Source organism: Oncorhynchus gorbuscha, linkage group LG08, assembly GCF_021184085.1.
Source record: "Oncorhynchus gorbuscha isolate QuinsamMale2020 ecotype Even-year linkage group LG08, OgorEven_v1.0, whole genome shotgun sequence".
Classification (NCBI taxonomy): Eukaryota; Metazoa; Chordata; class Actinopteri; order Salmoniformes; family Salmonidae; genus Oncorhynchus; species Oncorhynchus gorbuscha.
The window spans coordinates 23,098,251-23,119,120 of NC_060180.1; the positions used below are offsets into that span (position 1 = coordinate 23,098,251).

General features: G+C 44.2%; 1 protein-coding gene across 1 annotated transcript in view; it reads left to right on the forward strand.

Moving 5' to 3' along the window:
* Positions 1–7,796: 7,796 nt before the first annotated feature.
* Positions 7,797–20,870, forward strand: part of pkdcca (protein kinase domain containing, cytoplasmic a) — a 42,671-nt gene continuing 29,597 nt past the window's right edge. Inside the window, exon 1 of the mRNA XM_046358876.1 lies at positions 7,797–8,823. Coding sequence (XP_046214832.1) covers positions 8,023–8,823 — 801 coding nt within the window. The 5' untranslated portion in view covers positions 7,797–8,022. The remainder of the gene's footprint in view (positions 8,824–20,870) is intronic.

A 20,870-nucleotide genomic window follows, 5' to 3' on the forward strand; every position in this document is an offset into this window, starting at 1 on the left:
TTCACGGTACACGCTGCATATGTTGGCTCAGACGCAGATTGAATAGAGCCAGGGGCGTCATGCACCCCAAAAGTCTGAGGGACCACAAAGTACATGTGGATGGTTGGGGTGTCGTCCAGACAAGGGCTACGGCTTTTTCCTGCAATCTAGAGCCATAATAATTATGCTTAATTCTATGTTAAACTAAATATGTCCATTTTTCTGTCTTTCTAAGCATACCTCTTCTGCTCTCTGTATCCTCCTGACTGGTGGTTATTTTTTAAAGAAACCAAATATTCTTCTCTACAGCTCTGCAAAAAATTCTGGGTGAAAGATTGAAAGGAATATGAGTCTTATTCAGTACATTTAGTTATTGCTAAAGTCTACCAACCTCGCTAGCTGGCATGCCAGCCAAGATAGCTAGACAAGCTAGCTACTCTAACTTGATTAATAGCCTGAAAAGATTTGGCATGTTCCCTCAGATCCTCAAAAAGTTCTACAGCGGCACCATTGAGAGCGTCTTGACTGGCTGCATCACCGCTCGGTATGGCAACTGAGCACGGCCCAGTATATCACTGGGGCTGATCTCCCTGCCACCCAGGACCTCTATCCTCAACGGTGTCAGAGGAAGGCCCTAAAAATTGTCAAAGACTCCAGCCACCCAAGTCATAAACTGTTCTCTCTGCTACCACACGGCAAGCGGTACCGATGTGCCAGGTCTGGAATCAACAGGACCCCGAACAGCTCCTACCCATAAGACTGATAAATAGTCCAGGTAGCTATTTGGTTAACTATCTGCATTGACCCTTTTTGTACTAAATCCTTTGACTCATCACACATACTGCTACTGTTAATTATATATCCTGTTGCCTAGTCACTTTACCCCTATCTATATGCACAGTACATATCTACCTCAACTACCTAGTACCCCTCCACATCCACTCGGTACTGGTAGCCTGTGTAAATAGCCAAGTTAATGTTACTCATTGTGTGTATTTATGTGTAATTATTTTTTCCCAAAAATGTAAATATTTCTCCTTGCGTTGTTGGGAAGGGCCTACCTACACCTGTTGTTTACAGAGCATGTGACAAATAAAACTGTATTTGATTTGATTATGAGGTTGGGAGATTGGGAACCTATCTGCGTTAGCTAAAGCCAACTATCTACTCTAATTAAAGCCACAATTGCTGGGTGGCTTATTACAAAGAAACAACAAAAAATGTAACCAAAAAATTCTTATTATTTAAAAAAATATATATATATTTTTAAGGACAAATCTGAGCATGTGCCCCTGTGACTCCTATGGGCATGACACCTGAATTGAGCCCTAGAGGGGAGAGGAGAGAGTCATTTAGACTATTCTAACAGGTATAAAGGTAGATTGAATTTACAATTGTATATTGTACTTTTTTTGATATTCCAAACTTCTTACTTTTGAATCACTGAATCAATGTGTACATACTGACTCAGTACATGTGACCTGCTTGCCTACCGTGTGACTCTGTCCAGGAAGTAGATATTTTGATCTGATGAGGAGTCTCTTGGTGGAATGCGGTGATGTGCAAGCAGGCGGATGTCAGATGGATGTGAAACACAGAAGGAGTACAGAATACTAGCATCTCCACTCCAAGGCATAGCTGGCATACCGCTGCTCAGCTGCATGGCAAACGCACACACAGTGGTGTAAAGTACTTAAGTAAAAGTACTTTAAAGTACTACTTATGTCGTTTTTGGGGTATCTGTACTTGACTTTACTATCTATATTTTTGACAACTTTTACATCACTACATCCTAAAGAAACTAATCTGCTTTTTACTCCATACATTTTTCCTGAAACCCAAAAGTACAGTATTTTGAATGATTAAGCAGGACAGGAAAATCCCTGGTTATCTCTACTGCCTCTGAGCTGGACTCACTAAACACACATGCTAAGGTTAGTAAACGATGTCTGAGTGTTGGAGTTGTCGTTATTACCCTGTTATCGCTAAATTTAAAAAACAAGGAAACTGGGCCATCTGGATTGCTTAATATACAGTGCATTCAGAAAGTATTCTGACCCATTCCCCTTTTCCATATTTCGTTACATTACAGCCTTATTCTAAAATGTATTAAATTAATGTTTTGTCTCATCAATCAACAGACAATACCACATAATGACGAAAACAGGTTTTCAGACATTTTTGAAAATGTTTTATAAAAAAAAGAAAAAAGAAATACCTTATTTGCATAAGTATTCAGACACTTTGCTATGAGACTCGAAATTGAGCTCAGAGGCACCCTGTTTCCCTTGATCATCCTTGAGATTCTACAACTTGATTGAAGTCCACCTATGGTAAATCCTATTGATTGGACATGATTTGGAAAAGCACACACCTGTCTATATAAGGTCCCACAGTTGACAATGCATGTCAGAGCAAAAACCAAGCTATGAGGTCAAAATAATTGTCCGTAGAGCTCCGAGACAGGATTGTGTCGAGGCACAGATCCGGGGGAGGGTACCAAAAACTGTCTGCAGCATTGAAGGTCTCCAAATGGCCTGGAACCACCAAGACTCTTCCTAGAGCTGGCTGCCCGGCCAAACTGAGCAATCGGGGGAGAAGGGCCTTGGTCAGGGAGGTGACCTAGAACACAATGGTCACTCTGACAGAGCTCTAGAGTTCCCCTATGTAGATGGGAGAACCTCCCAGAAGGACAACCATCTCTGCAACCAGGCCTTTGTGGTAGACTGGCCAGACAGAATCCTATCCTCAGTAAAAGGCACATGACAGCCCGCTTTTAGTTTGCCAAAATGCACCTAAAGGACTCAGACCATGAGAAACAAGATTCTCTGGTGTGATGAAACCAAGATTGAACTCTTTGGCCTGAATGCCAAGCGTCACGTCTGGAGGAAATCTGGATACATTTATACGGTGAAGCATGGTGGTGGCAGCATCATGCTGTGGGAATGTTTTTCAGCGGCAGGGACTGGGAGACTAGTCAGGATCGAGGGAAAGATTAACCGAGCAAAGTACAGAGAGATCCTTGATGAAAACCTGCTACAGGACAACGAACCTAAGCACACATCCAAGACAATGCAGGAGTGGCTTTGGGACAAGTCTCTGAATGTCCTTGAGTGGCCCAGCCAGAGCCTGGACTTGAACCCGATCGAACATCCCTGGAGAGACCAGAAAATAGCTGTGCAGAGACGCTCCCCATCCAACCTGACAGAGCTTGAGAGGATCTGTAGAGAATAATGGGAGAAACTCCCCAAATACAGGTGTGCCAAGCTAACATACCCAAGAAGACTCAATCGTTGCAAAAGGTGCTTCAACAAAGTACTGAGTAAATGGTCTGAATACTTATGTAAATGTGACATTTCTGTTTTTTTTTGTTTATAATACATTTTCAAAAATATTTTAAAAACTGTTTTTGCTTTGTCATTATGGGGTACTGTATGTAGGTTGACTAGGCTTTAAAAAATATCAATTTTAAAATGTGGAAAAAGTCTAGGGATCGGAATATATTTTCAGAATGCACTGTAAGTCATTTGAAATTATTTATCATTTTACTTAAGTATATACTTAAGTATATTTTTGCCATTACATTTCCTTTTGATGCTTAAATATATTTAAAACCAAATACTTTTAGACTTTCACTCAAGTAGCATTTTACTGGGTGACTTTCACTTTTACTTGAGTCAATTTCTATTACTACATTTCTATTTCTATCTTTACTTTAACTCAAGTATGACAACTGGGTACTTTTTGCACCACTGCACACACAGATACAAACACACCCAAATGGCAGTGCTCTCTCTCTCTCTCTCTCTCTGCTGGCCCCTGAGATCTCACAGTAAGACCCCAGTCCAGGAATTTTGTTTTCTCCTTTCAACTGTATTTCACCTCTCCGGCCACAAGATTTCTCAAACTAATTTGCAACGTATTGGCAAAACGCAGACAAGTGTCCCATTGTGCTCCAAGCCATGATCCACTTCACAACTAATTAGATATGCTAATGTACCATTAAATTGGAAGATTGGAGAGAAAACTGCCATCACCTGCATTGCATTTAACATCTGACTGATAGCCAGGGCTGTTAGGTAAGGCAGGTTATAGATACACACACGCACACACACACGCTGGCATACGGTGGCCCGAGCCTGGGCCGCACTGACAAGTTTCCTAATGGCTCCAACCAACGCACGGGCTTGTTTCAAGGTCATATCCACACTAGTCTGAGGCTCATAAACTCACAGAGTGTGACTGAGTGTTTGCTGGCGGCACAGGCCTCCCTCCAAGGGAAGATCTCAATTGCATTCTCCTCCACTCCTCTCTCCTCGTCCCTACCATCTGACCTTCTCATCCAATGGGGTTTGAGAAGAAGATAAGGAAAGAGGAGAGAGGAGAGGACTTGAGGAGAATGCAATTGAGATCCCCCCCCCCAGTCTTTCTCTCTCTCCTCCTCTCTCACCAACTCCCTGCTTTCTCAACTAAACAGAACCAGAAGTTCCTCTCTAGAAACATAACTCTTATGGAGTAGAGAACGCTCTCCTTATCACCCATTTGTCTCAGACACTGATATCGGTCTACTCCACTTTTCTGTAGCAGCCAGCAAAAGAGGATGAATAAGAAACCATAGAAACCTCCTGACTAAGGGTTCAGATGGAAAACGAGTCCATTTAAACTTAAACGGAACATAAAAAAGCTTGGCACCTAAGTGGGAGATTAAATACATGAACAGTGCATTTACAAAATCAAAACCAGGATGCACAGCACATTTAATAGATACTGGACAACATCAAGATACAGTTCAGAAATGTCTTTAGTTCATTAAATACATCTCAAGTTGACTGACTCCAATGTAAATTTAAGCTCTGATTCAGAAATGGCTCTGACTAAAAATGTCTTATTCAAGATATATGGCCAATTTCTTTTGAGACTTTTGGTCCTTGCAATAAAATGGATGCACAAGTTTACAACTTCTATATATTTTTTGGAGACCTTTTCTCCATGGCATTCACTTCTGCAGGTTGCAAATTGCGATAAATACTTTCAGCTCAAACTTGATTAATTGACACGTCATTACTTCGGGTGACATAATGTATTTGGCCTACTAAAGCGCACATTGCCAATGAATGGCCAACCTACGCCCCCATTTTAATTCATGTGTGGTTTACAGTAACAAAGGCATATAATTATTCCCCTCAGAAAATAGAAGTGTAAAAAGATTTGTTCAGTCATATACCGCCGTAGGTTGAGCCAATCACAAAGGCACAGCAAATGTAACATTCCTGCGCTGCAGCGGGCTAATCCGTTACCCGCAAACCAGCCAACTGCCACTCCCGGATTCTCCATGTAAACGGCTGGTCAAATGGAAAGGCCCCAGCACAGTGGTTAGAATACACTGTTTGCCTATTGTCCCTAATAATCCTAGATTAAATGAAGTTATTTAAATGGGATTAATGCGTGTTAGCTCCCCCGAGGCGCATTGAGCCTCCCCTCCCGCAGAGCTGTCCGCCCCAAACTAGGCCATGCAAATGACCACTCCACTCACAGTAAGAAATCGGAAATTAAAGCAACAGTTGCCTCACTGACGAGGTAAATTCTTACACATCACTTATGTTACTGTTAAATGCAGCCAAATAATTAATTCTACGTTTTGAGTTAGGCTATCCAGTCAAAACTTCTTGACAGTTGGATTGCAAAAGTACCTCAAATATTTATATTAAGGAATTTACACCACAATGTATAGATGACTTGCTAAATAGGGCAAGATAAGTGTAGTCAATCATTCGGATGTTTATTGGACTATATAATGACGGACAATCAACTCTAATGTCCATTAATATACAGAGATAACAATGATTGAATCCAGTCATCGTGCTTAAAACTGAAAGAAAAATAACTGCCAAACACACAAACGGTTAATTATCGGATAATAATTATAAATTATTATTATTGTCACAATTTATAATCATCACCATCAAAGACTGTTGTCCAGGAGATGGAGCTAAGCTTCTCCACATCCCTCTTGCCACTTGTCAAATGTGTGGACATTAAACAGTCTCAAAGTGACAGATATGATAACAGTTGGTGTGGGATATAGCGGCCATTTCAGCGCGAGAGGTAGGCTATAGTTAGGCTACTGAAATGCTTCAGCTCCAAAGCAGTTCCATCCCAAATGATTCTTCCTGTCAAAAAAGGGACAATAAAATGGTTCCAATAGAACAATATAATATAGGACTAATATAATATAATTATATTTACACTACTTTGACCTTTTAAAAAATGTAACCAAAGCTATTAAAAGGAGTGGACGCGCGCCTCTCGTACAAATTCTCCCTGCGTCTGGCCCCTCGACCCCAGGCCGTCGTGCGGCTGCGCCCCGCTGTCTCCGCTTTGTTTGTTCAGTTTCCAGGTTGATTGTATTTGTTAATTAGTTGCTAACTACATGGTAATGTCGGTTTGATGGATAGCCATGTCACTAGCATTCAGGTCTACACTATCCGGATCTCAAGCAGGGCTCAGGCCGGGCTCCCCGCGTCATCCTTCTGGTTTGTTGGCCTAATGAAGGTATAGAGGCCGTTTGGTCTTGCCTCAGCTGCACCAGAAATAACTAATGTGTCATTATTAAAGTAATCCGATAAACAATGAGAGCATTAATAACATTATTTTAAAGTTCATCATCATTTAGCCTACCACAATAGAGAGCGAGACCCCGTGGTGAACTCTGTTTGGGCCCACTTAAAAGGGGTCGTGGTGGCTCATTTTTTAAACGTCGCTGGCACTGCTATAGTATATTTACAGCAGATAAACACGACGGGATTTATTTGGGGGGACGGGGTGCCGGCAAACATGAGATTCCAGTCAAGGAATGCTTATCTCGGCCGAGTTTAACAAAGCCGTACTGGAGCCTATATTATTTGATTATTTATACACCCTTTTTCGTAATGTCTGCTTTTAATTTAGAGTTTTACTTCTCCGACCCCAGAGACATAATTATACACATTTTTCTTTCCAAGTAACAGAGGGGCCAGCAGAGCTTCAGCCTGCAAGGAGTCTGGACTTCTCAACCAATTTAAAACAGAGGTGGAAGATTTAAAGCAATCCAAACGCGTTAGCTAAATGGAATACCCTACTTGCTGAAAGCATGAAGCGTTCTTATGCGTATGCACAGTTGTCTCATAGCGCAATGTTCATTATTCGTTGGAAACATTTCAATTTAGCCTACTTTCCATGTTGTGTATAGACCATCAGCAGAAAATCTACTGGATATAGGCTAGGCTACATAATGTTACTATGCGCAATGGTAACAATGAATAATCACGATGACATAACCAATTGGCATATTAAGGCGTATAGGCCTATTAGAAAGGCTTTGCAAACATTCAAATAAGGCTATATTTAAAACACATATAAGCCTGGCCATTCAAAATTTGAAATAAAACAACACATTAGATAGTAGATATTATAATTAATGTCCATCAACTCATGCGCTTTCATCACTAACGTCAGTGGGCAGATTTTGCGCGTGCCATTAGGTCTACTCGAAACGGCAGTTCTAAGAAACCTCAAACACTGTTCCACAGCTGCTGGTTTGCTGGAATTGTCTGGATTTTTTACATTGCACCATGGGTAGTGTGTTTTTGAGATTTTATATGTTCAACGTACCTTAATGGGAAATGGACTTCCTGAAAACTACAGTGCTCACAGATGCATGACCTACGTATGCTGTCAATCACAGTGGCGTCACGGCTGTTTAGTCGCTCAGGGGGCTTCTAGTAGGCTAGAGGACCCCTGCCTGATGCGCTCATAGGCTACAGAAGTGGTGGGTTTTGCAGTGTGTGAAGGCAAGTGTCACCATGGTCAACCTTATATGGGGAGGATCTTAAACCTGTGTGGCTGCATAAATCATATAATTCAAGATGAAGAAGTGATCATAGCGCATTCGGCATCGGAATACCGTTAAGTTCTGTCGCGCACGAACCTTGAACGCCGGGCACCGCTGCAGAGGTGGTAGACACTTAGGCGGGGGCTGGAGCCGAATACGGACAAATATATTTTATGCTATTAATACAACTGATCACAATGAAGCGAAGAAAGATTGTGGTTGCAGCAGGCTTCTGCCTCTCTTTCTTCCTCGGTACGCTAATGAATTTGCTGTACATACCAGGGTTCGAACACCATCAGAACCACGACAATAGAGTACATCGGTACTACCACAAAAAACAGCAGCGGGTTACAGGCGATTCACAGCTTCACATCAGCGAGTCAGACACTAAAGCTGTGGCGGAGTCCAATAGTAAAAACGCCGCGGGCAGCAGGCATCACCAGGACTTATTACTGCAGATACGAGAGAGATTCGATGAGGTTGTGCGGTACCGTCGGCGCCAAGGACATGGGTCTGGGACCGGGGACCCCGTCCGCCCGCTGGAGAGAAGGAGGCTCATGGATTCAGAGCCAGGGGACAATTGGGACCATATCAAAGTCATTGAGCGAACCGATAACCAACAGACGCATTTTCAAAATCGGCTTTCATCTTCCACATACATGCAAACAAAATCACGGGAAGATTTAACTATGAATTCGAGGAGCATTAACAGTACACCGATGCTTGACTGCAGCAGCATAGACAACGTGACCAATATTCAGTACCTCGGCTCAGGCTACACAAAGGCTGTCTACAAGGCGGCTCTCAACAACAGCTTGTCCGTGGCTCTGAAATCGGTGGATTTCGGGGGACACGATATGGAAAATTGCGTAAAGAAATATGGTTCACCTGGAGACTGCTACAGACTGGCGTCCTTCAAAATAGTGAAAGAAATGACGCTAATGGAAAGGCTACAGCACCCCAACATTCTGAAGGTAATATATATCTAGGCTAGCTAACAAATTGATGATGAATGATTTCACATTTTTTTAATGTTCGAAATCTGTGTTTTAGCCTATTTCTGTAAATGATTAGCACTATTACTTATTTAGCTATAGGCCTATTCCATACACATTTAAGATGCAACCTATATGTTTTATGTTGCCTACAGACCAAGAACGACAGGATATAAATTAATTTAATTATAAAGTCATTATAACTAACAGTAGCAGTGGCCTTATAAATCATTTCAGTTTGACTTCAAATTTAACCCAATTTGCGCTTGTTATACATATCGAAGTTACGGTTAATAGCCATTTTGTCTTATACCAACAGCCAAACCATGAATCATTCTTTCCCTAATGACTGAATAACCATAGGTGTGAAACTCTACTCTCAGCGTTTCAAAAGTGACACATGGGCTGAACACTTGGAGCACTGGTGTGTATCCCATTTCCACGAGATTCCTTGAGAAATCAATTCATGTTGCGTGCAGTGAAAACAAAATAGTCAGCATGAAATAAGTGCATGATTGGCCTATTATTTAATAGTGCTATTTGGATGATGTGTTGTGCGTTTATAAGGTAAACAGTTGAATGAGGGCCATCGCTCCATTGTTACTCTGTGGATTAAATCCGATCAGCAGATTGCTGGCTCTGCATGGCGCACCAGCCGGTGAGATGCCCGAGGCTTTGTCGCATTCTACCTCGTATTTATTTGCATTTAGACAAGTTCTGTAAACAAGAAAGAATACCTTTTAACTTCTGTAATTATATAAAAGCTTGTCTTTCTACACCTAGGCCCTTTTTGTTCGTGTATTTTCAAGAAGCGCCAGGCAACGTTTTACCACATATTCTAAATAAATGCGTAAAGGACGATTTTACAATTCAAACCGAGATAAATCGGCCAAATGACCTTAACAATATCCACACGAATCATGTATAATTACTCTTTGCCTACAATACAGGTCTACAAATAGTTATGCCTGTACAAGTTTCTCTAGAACATGTCATTTGAAAGCGTTTATACTCACGAATGTCCAATTTTACAATAACCTATATATATTTGAAAATTGTTCTTCTACTATTTCACATGTTTTGCTAATACTAGATAAAAAAATATAAGGCCATGAAGTACTGGTTACAGTGTCATTTCTAGGCTACAGTATGAGCCTAAATTAGTGCTTGTAATATGCACCGCATGAGGCCCAATTAAAATATCCAAACGATGTTGTTGAGGGAGCTTCCTGCCTTCAATGCAACTTTTACTGAATGGATAGATAAGTAGCCACCAAACAAGTGAAAGACGTGCCTTTATGTTCTGAAATCAAGTTTAGGATAGTTATTATAACTTAATAAATATGGAGTAATTCAAGGTAAGAAATAGTGTTGCACTTTAACCAAGTAAAAAGTGGTATGTTTTCAAGATAGGCCTATACTGTTTTTAGGACGGTACAAAGGAACCAAGACAGCCGCCAAATAGTCTATACAGAACATTTATTAAAATACACTACGTTATTATTTTTTTATTCTTTTATTTCACATTTATTTAACCATGTAGGCCAGTTGAGAACATGTTCTCATTTACAACTGCGGCATGGCTAAGATCAAGCAAAGCAGGGCGACAGAAACAACAACACAGAGTTACACATGGGATATTCAAACGTACAGTCAATAACACAGTAGAAACATCTATGTACAGCGTGCTGCAAATGTAATCAATTATACTCCCTAAAAATCATTTTCTGAACAATATTATACGTCTGTGACCTTTTGATCCGAATTTCTACACATCAGTATTTGGTTTGCACATTCGAATGGGAAGGTATCTGTTTAAACATTGAGAAAACGAAACGTGTCACACTTACTTTGAATAAATTCTATCAGCCTTTACATTTTTTTTGTGCATTGGTGAATGGAGAACAATTTGAAGATAATAATGTATGATAACTGAGGATATAAGAGAATATTTGGCAATAATCAAGTTATTTACCCCTTTTGAAGCTTTACATGTAGCTTACATTCTTATCAAGATTTAAATTGCATACAATAAAGAAATATCACTCTCTTATGTGTAGTATTGCAAAGGACATATAATTGTCAAACAATGTTAAACCTACATTAATATTGAATTAAAATACCAAATGAAAATATAGAACCAAGATGATAATGTACATAAAATGTATAGACTGTATAGTAAGGAATAATACATATTTGAACTTGGGCTCCTGAGTGGCACACGGGTTTAAGGCACTGCATCTCAGTGCTAGGGGCATCACTACAGACACCCTGGTTTGAATCCAGGCTGTATCACAACTGGCTGTGATTGGGAGTCCCATAGGGTGGTGCACAATTGGCCCAGCGTCATCTGGGTTTGGCCGGTGTAGGCCATCATTATAAATAAGAATTTGTTCTTAACTGCCTTGCTTGGTTACATTTAAAAAACAAACAAAAAAACACTTGTTGCAATAACTGAATGTGTAATTTGATTTGCATTAAACATTTGGGATATTTCAAAACATGAACTCTATCAAAACTCTCATCAAAACATGATGACCACTTTAACCAGAGATCAATTTTGACAACAGCATTAAAAACTTTTACATGGGCTGTTTTTCTTCTACGTTATTACACATCCCTGTGTCTTCTACTTCTACTTGGTTTGTTCATTGATAGGAAGTTATTTTCTTTATATATGTTCCATTGTGGAGTCAAGGCGGGAGCAGAGCCAATAGCAGCGGCCCATCTCTCACCGCTGTCGTACAAGTCCATGTTGTGATAGTGTACTTTCCAGGTATATATTTACATTGATATTGACTGTGATACTGGAGTCTTGGTTTGTGTGGGAGTGGACTCGGTCAGGGTCAAAGGTGACACATATGCCCTCTGTCCACTCAGACTTTTCTGTCCATCATGCTGCAATGCACACACACACACACACACACACACACACACACACACACACACACACACACACACACACACACACACACACACACACACACACACACACACACACACACACACACACACACACACACACACACACACACACACACACACACACACACACACACACACACACACACACACACACACACACAGCGTGCGCAGGCCTATATATAAAAATGTAGTTCTACACACACATGTACACGCTAGCATTGCGTGACTGGAAAGTGAACATTTGGCTTTATCCCACTCTCCCATCATTGTCATAAGCAAATAATAGCAATATTATTTATTTCAGGATAAACATAAAAAAAATAACAAAATTCATTTTCTGGCATGGAAGATATATTGAAGGATTACTGGAATAGCTTTAGAACATGTTAACATAAACTGAAAAGGGTTTGAGATGTCTCTTTCAAATCATAGGGAAACGATTATTAATTGTTCATCCCTCTATGAACATGAGGAATATGCAAGGTATTTAAAACAGCACACTAGCCTTAAGGCTAATCCAGGCCCTTTTTTTGTGCACCAGGAAATAATGCCTGAATGACTTCTGGTAAATTCTATTGACATGCTCCACTACCTGTAAAAATGAACAATATATTAAATTTAAAACTGAATTACAGCGGCATCTCACTTCGAAAAAAGGAATGTTTATTTTTAGCCGACCTAGGTCCACATTAACTTGACTTACTAGAATCACAACTTGAAATCTGTCTGTATAACAATATTTTTAACCGTTATTTAGCGTGTTTTAATGTCACAAAGAGCAATTCATGTCCCGCTCAGCCGATCTAACGTATCCTGTTAGAGTGATGTGAAGTCTGGCTCCGTCTGAGCAAAACAGTCTCCAACACACTGTCTGGTTAGTGTCTGCCTCTGGCCAGTCCCTCACTATGAGAGGAGAGACAGAGGCCCATGTTTTCTCTCACTAGAGATGGTGGGATCTTATTGGACTCACACCCCTTAAACTACCACAGATGGGATCAGAGGTAGAAACCAAAGCAGTTCATCTCTGTTCTCCTAATTCAGCACACTTGTGGTGTCAATAGCCTGCTTGTCCACGGTAGATGGGGGACGCTCCTTGGGAGAGGAGAGAAGGGGTAGGTGACTGACTGGGAGAGGTAGTTGGATGTGGATTGTGGACACGTCTTTTCACACCAGCACGCGTGGCAGGCGTGGACCGCCTTTCTCTCCCCTCGTCCATGTTAGAGCGAGTGTGAACAAGATGAATTTGAGCTGATCAGAGAGTAAGATAACGAGAGGGGCTGTCGGCCTGCCTGCCTGAGTGTGTGTAGGGTGAGGGAGGGAAGGAGGAGGAGAGGGAGGTAGAAGGGTAAGGGTTATCCTTCAGAGAAATTGTGTGTGTGTCAGCGTACGCACACTTGCATGTGGGTATGGTGGATACAGATGATCTGAGAGTGGTGGGACCTTTGGGCTGCTGCAGGGGTCTGGGCCTGTTTCTGGCCATGTAGTTGGATTATATTTACACGAGCGTGTCATTCTGTCAACCTCTCCCTCTCTCCCCCAGGGCCTGCTCTGTAGATCTCCTCCATTAGTTGGGGAATCAGTAACCAGGTTGTGTTAATGTGAAAGCTGGGTGTCCCGGGCCACAGAGGCCCTGGGGTCAGTTTGAGGATGAGGGCGGTGGGGGGAGTGCAGAGGGGGCGTGAGCTGGAGACAGAGTTGCAATTAAGCCAGGGTTAACACTTTAACCTCCGACTTCCACGGGAAGGAAGCTGGGGGGGGGGGGGACGCCACACAAATGTGGTCCAATGCCTCCTCTGCCTGCAATACCTCTCTCAGCCCTCAGCCCTGTTTCTGATCAACCCCTGCTGTGGGTCTGGGTCTGTTGGGGCTCAACAGCCCTGCAGCCCCCACACTCTGCAGAGAGAGCGGGGTTCCCCCAAGACCCCTACACCCTCACCACATAAACACAAGCCATTTCTGCTTCTCTTCCTGTTCGGAAACTTTCAATGAATATGCAATACATACATGTCATCCCTTCAAAAGTAATAGTTGAAGTAAAGGAACGATAAGATACGTTTAGAAGTGCTCACAGAATTTCGATGGATAGCTCCGCAGTCTTAAAACAGACACATAAAAAATGATTTGATCAGATGACGATCAATTTGTGTGGAACACTATTTGATAGGGCCAGCGAGTCTCCCACATCATTTGCATTAGTTAAAGCTCTGTAACTTCTTCCCTTCATTTCCCCCTGAGAACATCTTCAGCTCCTGTTAACTGGTAATCTGAAGTTCAGGTATTGATTTGTGCCTAGAGAAACCATTAGATGTGTTTAAAGAGGACATGAGAAGAGGAAGATAACTCCAGAGTATTGGAGTCAATTCTTTCTGCAAAACGCCTCATGTGTGCTGCCCTCTCTGTCATCTCCCTCTCTCTCCTTCCCTGACACCATTTGAAATGTTGCTTATTTTACTGAACGGCTGGAGAAAACAAGTTGTTGACAGTTCTAATTCATCAAACTTGTTCATATTTCAATATGCTGCCTTCTCTATATTTAACTGAGATAAAGGCACCAAAAACATATTTCTGCCCATTTTACAGTCATCAAAAGAGCACAAAGGGAGTGGTCGAAATTTACACAATTGTTACCCGGAGGAAAATGGGGGGAGGGTCATGATTTTTCAATTTCAGTCAGGGGGAGGAGTTTGTATTTTTTTTATTTAGTCCAGGGGAGGGTCATGTAATTTGAGACCGCACTCAACAAGCTGTATGAGGCCATAAACAAACAAGAAAATGCTCATCCAGAAGCGGCGCTCCTAGTGGCCGGGGACTTTTATGCAGGCAAATTTAAATCAGTTTTACCTTTACTTCACACACAGAGATGCGTACAACAAGGAGTATATCCCCTCAGTCACCGGCTTCATCAATAAGTGCATTGACGACGTCGTCCCCACAGTGACCGTACGTACATATCCCAACCAGAAGCCATGGATTACAGGCAACATCTGCACCGAGCTAAAGGCTAGAGCTGCCGCTTTCAAGGAGCGGGACACTAATCTGGACGCTTATAAGAAATCCCTCTATGCCCTCAGACGAACCATCAAACAGGCAAAGCGCCAATACAGGACTAAGATTGAATCCTACGACACTGACTCTGACGCTCGTTGGATATGGCAGGGCTTGCAAACTATTACAGACTACAAAGGAAAACCCAGCCACGAAACCCAGCCACGAGCTGCCCAGTGACACGAACCTACCAGATGGGCTAAATGCCTTTTGTGCTCGCTTCGAGGCAAGCAACACTGAAGCATGCATTAGAGCACCAGCTGTTCTGGACGACTGTGTGATTCCACTCTCCATAGCCAATGTAAGCAAGACCTTTAAACAGGTCAACATTCACAAGGCCGCGAGGCCAGACGGATTACCAGGATGTGTACTCAGAACAACTGGCAAGTGTCTTGACTGACATTTTCAACCTCTCCCTGACCAAGTCTGTAATACCTACATGCTTCAAGCAGACTCCCATAGTACCTGTGCTCAAGGAAGCGAAGGTAACCTGCCTAAATGATTATGGCCCCATAAATCAAATCAAATCAAATCAAATTGTATGTCACATACACATGGTTAGCAAATGTTAATGCGAGTGTAGCGAAATGCTTGTGCTTCTAGTTCCGACAATGCAGTAATAAACAACAAGTAATCTAACTAACAATTCCAAAACTACTGTCTTATACACACAAGTGTAGGGGGATAAAGAATATGTACATAAAGATATATGAATGAGTGATGGTACAGAGAGGCATAGGCAAGATACAGTAGATGGTATCGAGTACAGTATATACATATGAGATGAGTATGTAAACAAAGTGGCATAGTTAAAGTGGCTAGTGATACATGTATTACATAAGGATGCAGTAGATGATATAGAGTACAGTATATACGTATACATATGAGATGAATAATGTAGGGTATGTAAACATTATATTAGGTAGCATTGTTTAAAGTGGCTAGTGATATATTTGACATAATTTCCCATCAATTCCCATTATTAAAGTGGCTGGAGTTGAGTCAGTGTCAGTGTCAGTGTGTTGGCAGCAGCCACTCAATGTTAGTGGTGGCTGTTTAACAGTCTGATGGCCTTGAGATAGAAGCTGTTTTTCAGTCTCTCGGTCCCAGCTTTGATGCACCTGTACTGACCTCGCCTTCTGGATGATAGCGGGGTGAACAGGCAGTGGCTCGGGTGGTTGTTGTCCTTGATGATCTTTATGGCCTTCCTGTAACATCGGGTGTTGTAGGTGTCCTGGAGGGCAGGTAGTTTGCCCCCGGTGATGCGTTGTGCAGACCTCACTACCCTCTGGAGAGCCTTACGGTTGTGGGCGGAGCAGTTGCCGTACCAGGCGGTGATTACAGCCCGCCAGGATGCTCTCGATCGTGCATCTGTAGAAGTTTGTGAGTGCTTTTGGTGACAAGCCGAAATTCTTCAGCCTCCTGAGGTTGAAGAGGCGCTGCTGCGCCTTCTTCACGATGCTGTCTGTGTGGGTGGACCATTTCAGTTTGTCTGTGATGTGTATGCCGAGGAACTTAAAACTTACTACCCTCTCCACTACTGTTCCATCGATGTGGATAGGGGGGTGTTCCCTCTGCTGTTTCCTGAAGTCCACAATCATCTCCTTAGTTTTGTTGACGTTGAGTGTGAGGTTATTTTCCTGACACCACACTCCGAGGGCTCTCACCTCCTCCCTGTAGGCCGTCTCGTCGTTGTTGGTAATCAAGCCTACCATTGTTGTGTCGTCCGCAAACTTGATGATTGAGTTGGAGGCGTGCGTGGCCACGCAGTCGTGGGTGAACAGGGAGTACAGGAGAGGGCTCAGAACGCACCCCTGTGGGGCGCCGGTGTTGAGGATCAGCGGGGTGGAGATGTTGTTGCCTACCCTCACCACCTGGGGGCGGCCCGTCAGGAAGTCCAGTACCCAGTTGCACAGGGCGGGGTCGAGACCCAGGGTGTCGAGCTTGATGACGAGCTTGGAGGGTACTATGGTGTTAAATGCCGAGCTGTAGTCGATGAACAGCATTCTCACATAGGTATTCCTCTTGTCCAGATGGGTTAGGGCAGTGTGCAGTGTGGTTGAGATTGCATCGTCTGTGGACCTATTTGGGCGGTAAGCAAATTGGAGTGGGTCTAGGGTGTCAGTGTTATGCAGGTGAATGAGGACCCAAAAGCGACTTTACAGAAACAGAGTTTATTCCAAGTCAAACCAGGAATACAGAAACCCTCTAGACAGTAGAGGGGAACAACTGAAGATGCGACCACAGACTGCAGGTCGCTTCGGGAAGGCGCAGGCCGTAGCTGATCAAGACACCTGCTCACACGCAGCATCTGAAGAAGGCAAAAAACATGACAGGACGGAACGAGGACAAGAACAGCGAACATCAAACAAGGATCCGACAAGGACAGAAGCGGAAAACAGAGGGAGAAATAGGGACTCTAATCAGAGGGCAAAATAGGGGACAGGTGTGAAAGAGTAAATGAGGTAGTTAGGAGAATGAGGAACAGCTGGGAGCAGGAACGGAACGATAGAGAGAGAGAGCGAGAGAGGGAGAGAGGGAGGGGGAGAGAGAGGGATAGAAAGAGGGAAAGAACCTAATAAGACCAGCAGAGGGAAACGAATAGAAGGGGAAGCACAGGGACAAGACATGATAATCAATGACAAAACATGACAGTACCCCCCCACTCACCGAGCGCCTCCTGGCGCACTCGAGGAGGAACCCTGGCGGCAACGGAGGAAATCATCAATCAACGAACGGTCCAGCACGTCCCGAGATGGAACCCAACTCCTCTCCTCAGGACCGTAACCCTCCCAATCCACTAAGTACTGGTGACCACGTCCCCGAGAACGCATGTCCATGATCTTCCGTACCTTGTAAATAGGAGCGCCCTCGACAAGGACGGGGGGAGACGAACGGGGGCGCGAAGAAAAGGCTTGACACAGGAGACATGGAAGACAGGGTGGACGCGACGAAGATGTCGCGGAAGAAGCAGTCGCACAGCGACAGGATTGACGACCTGAGAGACACGGAACGGACCAATGAACCGCGGAGTCAACTTGCGAGAAGCTGTCGTAAGGGGAAGGTTACGAGTGGAAAGCCACACTCTCTGACCGCGACAATACCTAGGACTCTTAATCCTACGTTTATTGGCGGCTCTCACAGTCTGCGCCCTGTAACGGCAAAGTGCAGACCTGACCCTCCTCCAGGAGCGCTCACAACGTTGGACAAAAGCCTGAGCGGAGGGAACGCTGGACTCGGCGAGCTGGGATTAGAACAGAGGAGGCTGGTACCCAAGACTACTCTGAAACGGAGATAGCCCGGTAGCAGACGAAGGAAGCGAGTTGTGAGCGTATTCTGCCCAGGGGAGCTGTTCTGCCCAAGACGCAGGGTTTCGAAAAGAAAGGCTGCGTAATATGCGACCAATCGTCTGATTGGCCCTTTCTGCTTGACCGTTAGACTGGGGATGAAAACCGGAAGAGAGACTGACGGAAGCACCAATCAAACGACAGAACTCCCTCCAAAACTGTGACGTGAATTGCGGGCCTCTGTCTGAAACGGCGTCTAACGGAAGGCCTTGAATTCTGAACACATTCTCAATGATGATTTGTGCCGTCTCCTTAGCGGAAGGAAGCTTAGCGAGGGGAATGAAATGTGCCGCCTTAGAGAACCTATCGACAACCGTAAGAATCACAGTCTTCCCCGCAGACGAAGGCAGACCGGTAATAAATTCTAAGGCGATGTGAGACCATGGTCGAGAAGGAATGGGAAGCGGTCTGAGACGACCGGCAGGAGGAGAGTTACCTGACTTAGTCTGCGCGCAGTCCGAACAAGCAGCCACGAAACGGCGCGTGTCACGCTCCTGAGTAGGCCACCAAAACCGCTGGCGAATAGAAGCAAGCGTACCCCGAACGCCGGGGTGGCCAGCTAACTTGGCAGAGTGAGCCCACTGAAGAACAGCCAGACGAGTAGAGACAGGAACGAAAAGAAGGTTACTAGGACAAGCGCGCGGCGACGCAGTGTGAGTGAGTGCTTGCTTTACCTGTCTCTCAATTCCCCAGACAGTCAACCCGACAACACGCCCTTCAGGGAGAATCCCCTCGGGGTCGGTAGAAGCCACAGAAGAACTAAAGAGACGGGATAAGGCATCAGGCTTGGTGTTCTTATTTCCCGGGCGATAAGAAATCACGAACTCGAAACGAGCTAAAAACAACGCCCAACGAGCTTGACGTACATTGAGTCGTTTGGCAGAACGGATGTACTCAAGGTTCTTATGGTCAGTCCAAACGACAAAAGGGACGGTCGCCCCCTCCAACCACTGTCGCCATTCGCCTAGGGCTAAGCGGATGGCGAGCAGTTCGCGGTTACCCACATCATAGTTGCGTTCCGATGGCGACAGGCGATGAGAAAAATAAGCGCAAGGATGGACCTTATCGTCAGAATGGAAGCACTGGGACAGAATGGCTCCCACGCCCACCTCTGAAGCGTCAACCTCGACAATGAATTGTTTAGTGACGTCAGGAGTAACAAGGATAGGAGCGGATGGAAAACGCTTCTTGAGGAGATCAAAAGCTCCCTGGGCGGAACCGGACCACTTAAAGCACGTCTTGACAGAAGTAAGAGCTGTGAGAGGGGTAGCCACTTGACCGAAATTACGAATGAAACGCCGATAGAAATTAGCGAAACCGAGAAAGCGCTGCAACTCGACACGTGACTTAGGGACGGGCCAATCGCTGACAGCCTGGACCTTAGCGGGATCCATCTGAATGCCTTCAGCGGAAATAACAGAACCGAGAAATGTGACAGAGGAGACATGAAAGGCGCACTTCTCAGCCTTCACGTAGAGACAATTCTCTAAAAGGCGCTGGAGTACACGTCGAACGTGCTGAACATGAATCTCGAGTGACGGAGAAAAAATCAGGATATCGTCAAGGTAAACGAAAACAAAGATGTTCAGCATGTCTCTCAGTACATCATTAACTAATGCCTGAAAGACAGCTGGAGCATTAGCGAGACCGAACGGCAGAACCCGGTATTCAAAATGCCCTAACGGAGTGTTAAACGCCGTTTTCCACTCGTCCCCCTCTGATGCGCACGAGATGGTAAGCGTTACGAAGGTCCAACTTAGTAAAGAACCTGGCTCCCTGCAGAATCTCGAAGGCTGATGACATAAGGGGAAGCGGATAACGATTCTTAACCATTATGTCATTCAGCCCTCGATAATCCACGCAGGGGCGCAGAGTACCGTCCTTCTTCTTAACAAAAAAAACCCCCGCTCCGGCGGGAGAGGAAGAAGGCACCACGGTACCGGCGTCGAGAGAAACAGACAGATAATCCTCGAGAGCCTTACGTTCGGGAGCCGACAGAGAGTATAGTCTACCCCGAGGAGGAGTGGTCCCCGGAAGGAGATCAATACAACAATCATACGACCGGTGAGGAGGAAGGGAGTTGGCTCTGGACCGACTGAAGACCGTGCGCAGATCATGATATTCCTCCGGCACTCCTGTCAAGTCACCAGGTTCCTCCTGAGAAGAGGGGACAGAAGAAACAGGAGGGATAGCAGACATTAAACACTTCACATGACAAGAAACGTTCCAGGATAGGATAGAATTACTAGACCAATTAATAGAAGGATTATGACATACTAGCCAGGGATGACCCAAAACAACAGGTGTAAAAGGTGAACGAAAAATCAAAAAGGAAATGGTCTCACTGTGGTTACCAGATACTGTGAGGGTTAAAGGTAATGTCTCACATCTGATACTGGGGAGAAGACTACCATCTAAGGCGAACATGGGCGTGGGCTCCCCTAACTGTCTGAGAGGAATGTCATGTTTCCGAGCCCATGCTTCGTCCATAAAACAACCCTCAGCCCCAGAGTCTATCAAGGCACTGCAGGAAGCTGCCGAACCGGTCCAGCGTAGATGGACCGACAAAGTAGTACAGGATCTTGATGGAGAGACCTGAGTAGTAGCGCTCACCAGTAGCCCTCCGCTTACTGATGAGCTCTGGCCTTTAACTGGACATGAAATGACAAAATGTCCAGCAGAACCGCAATAGAGGCAAAGGCGGTTGGT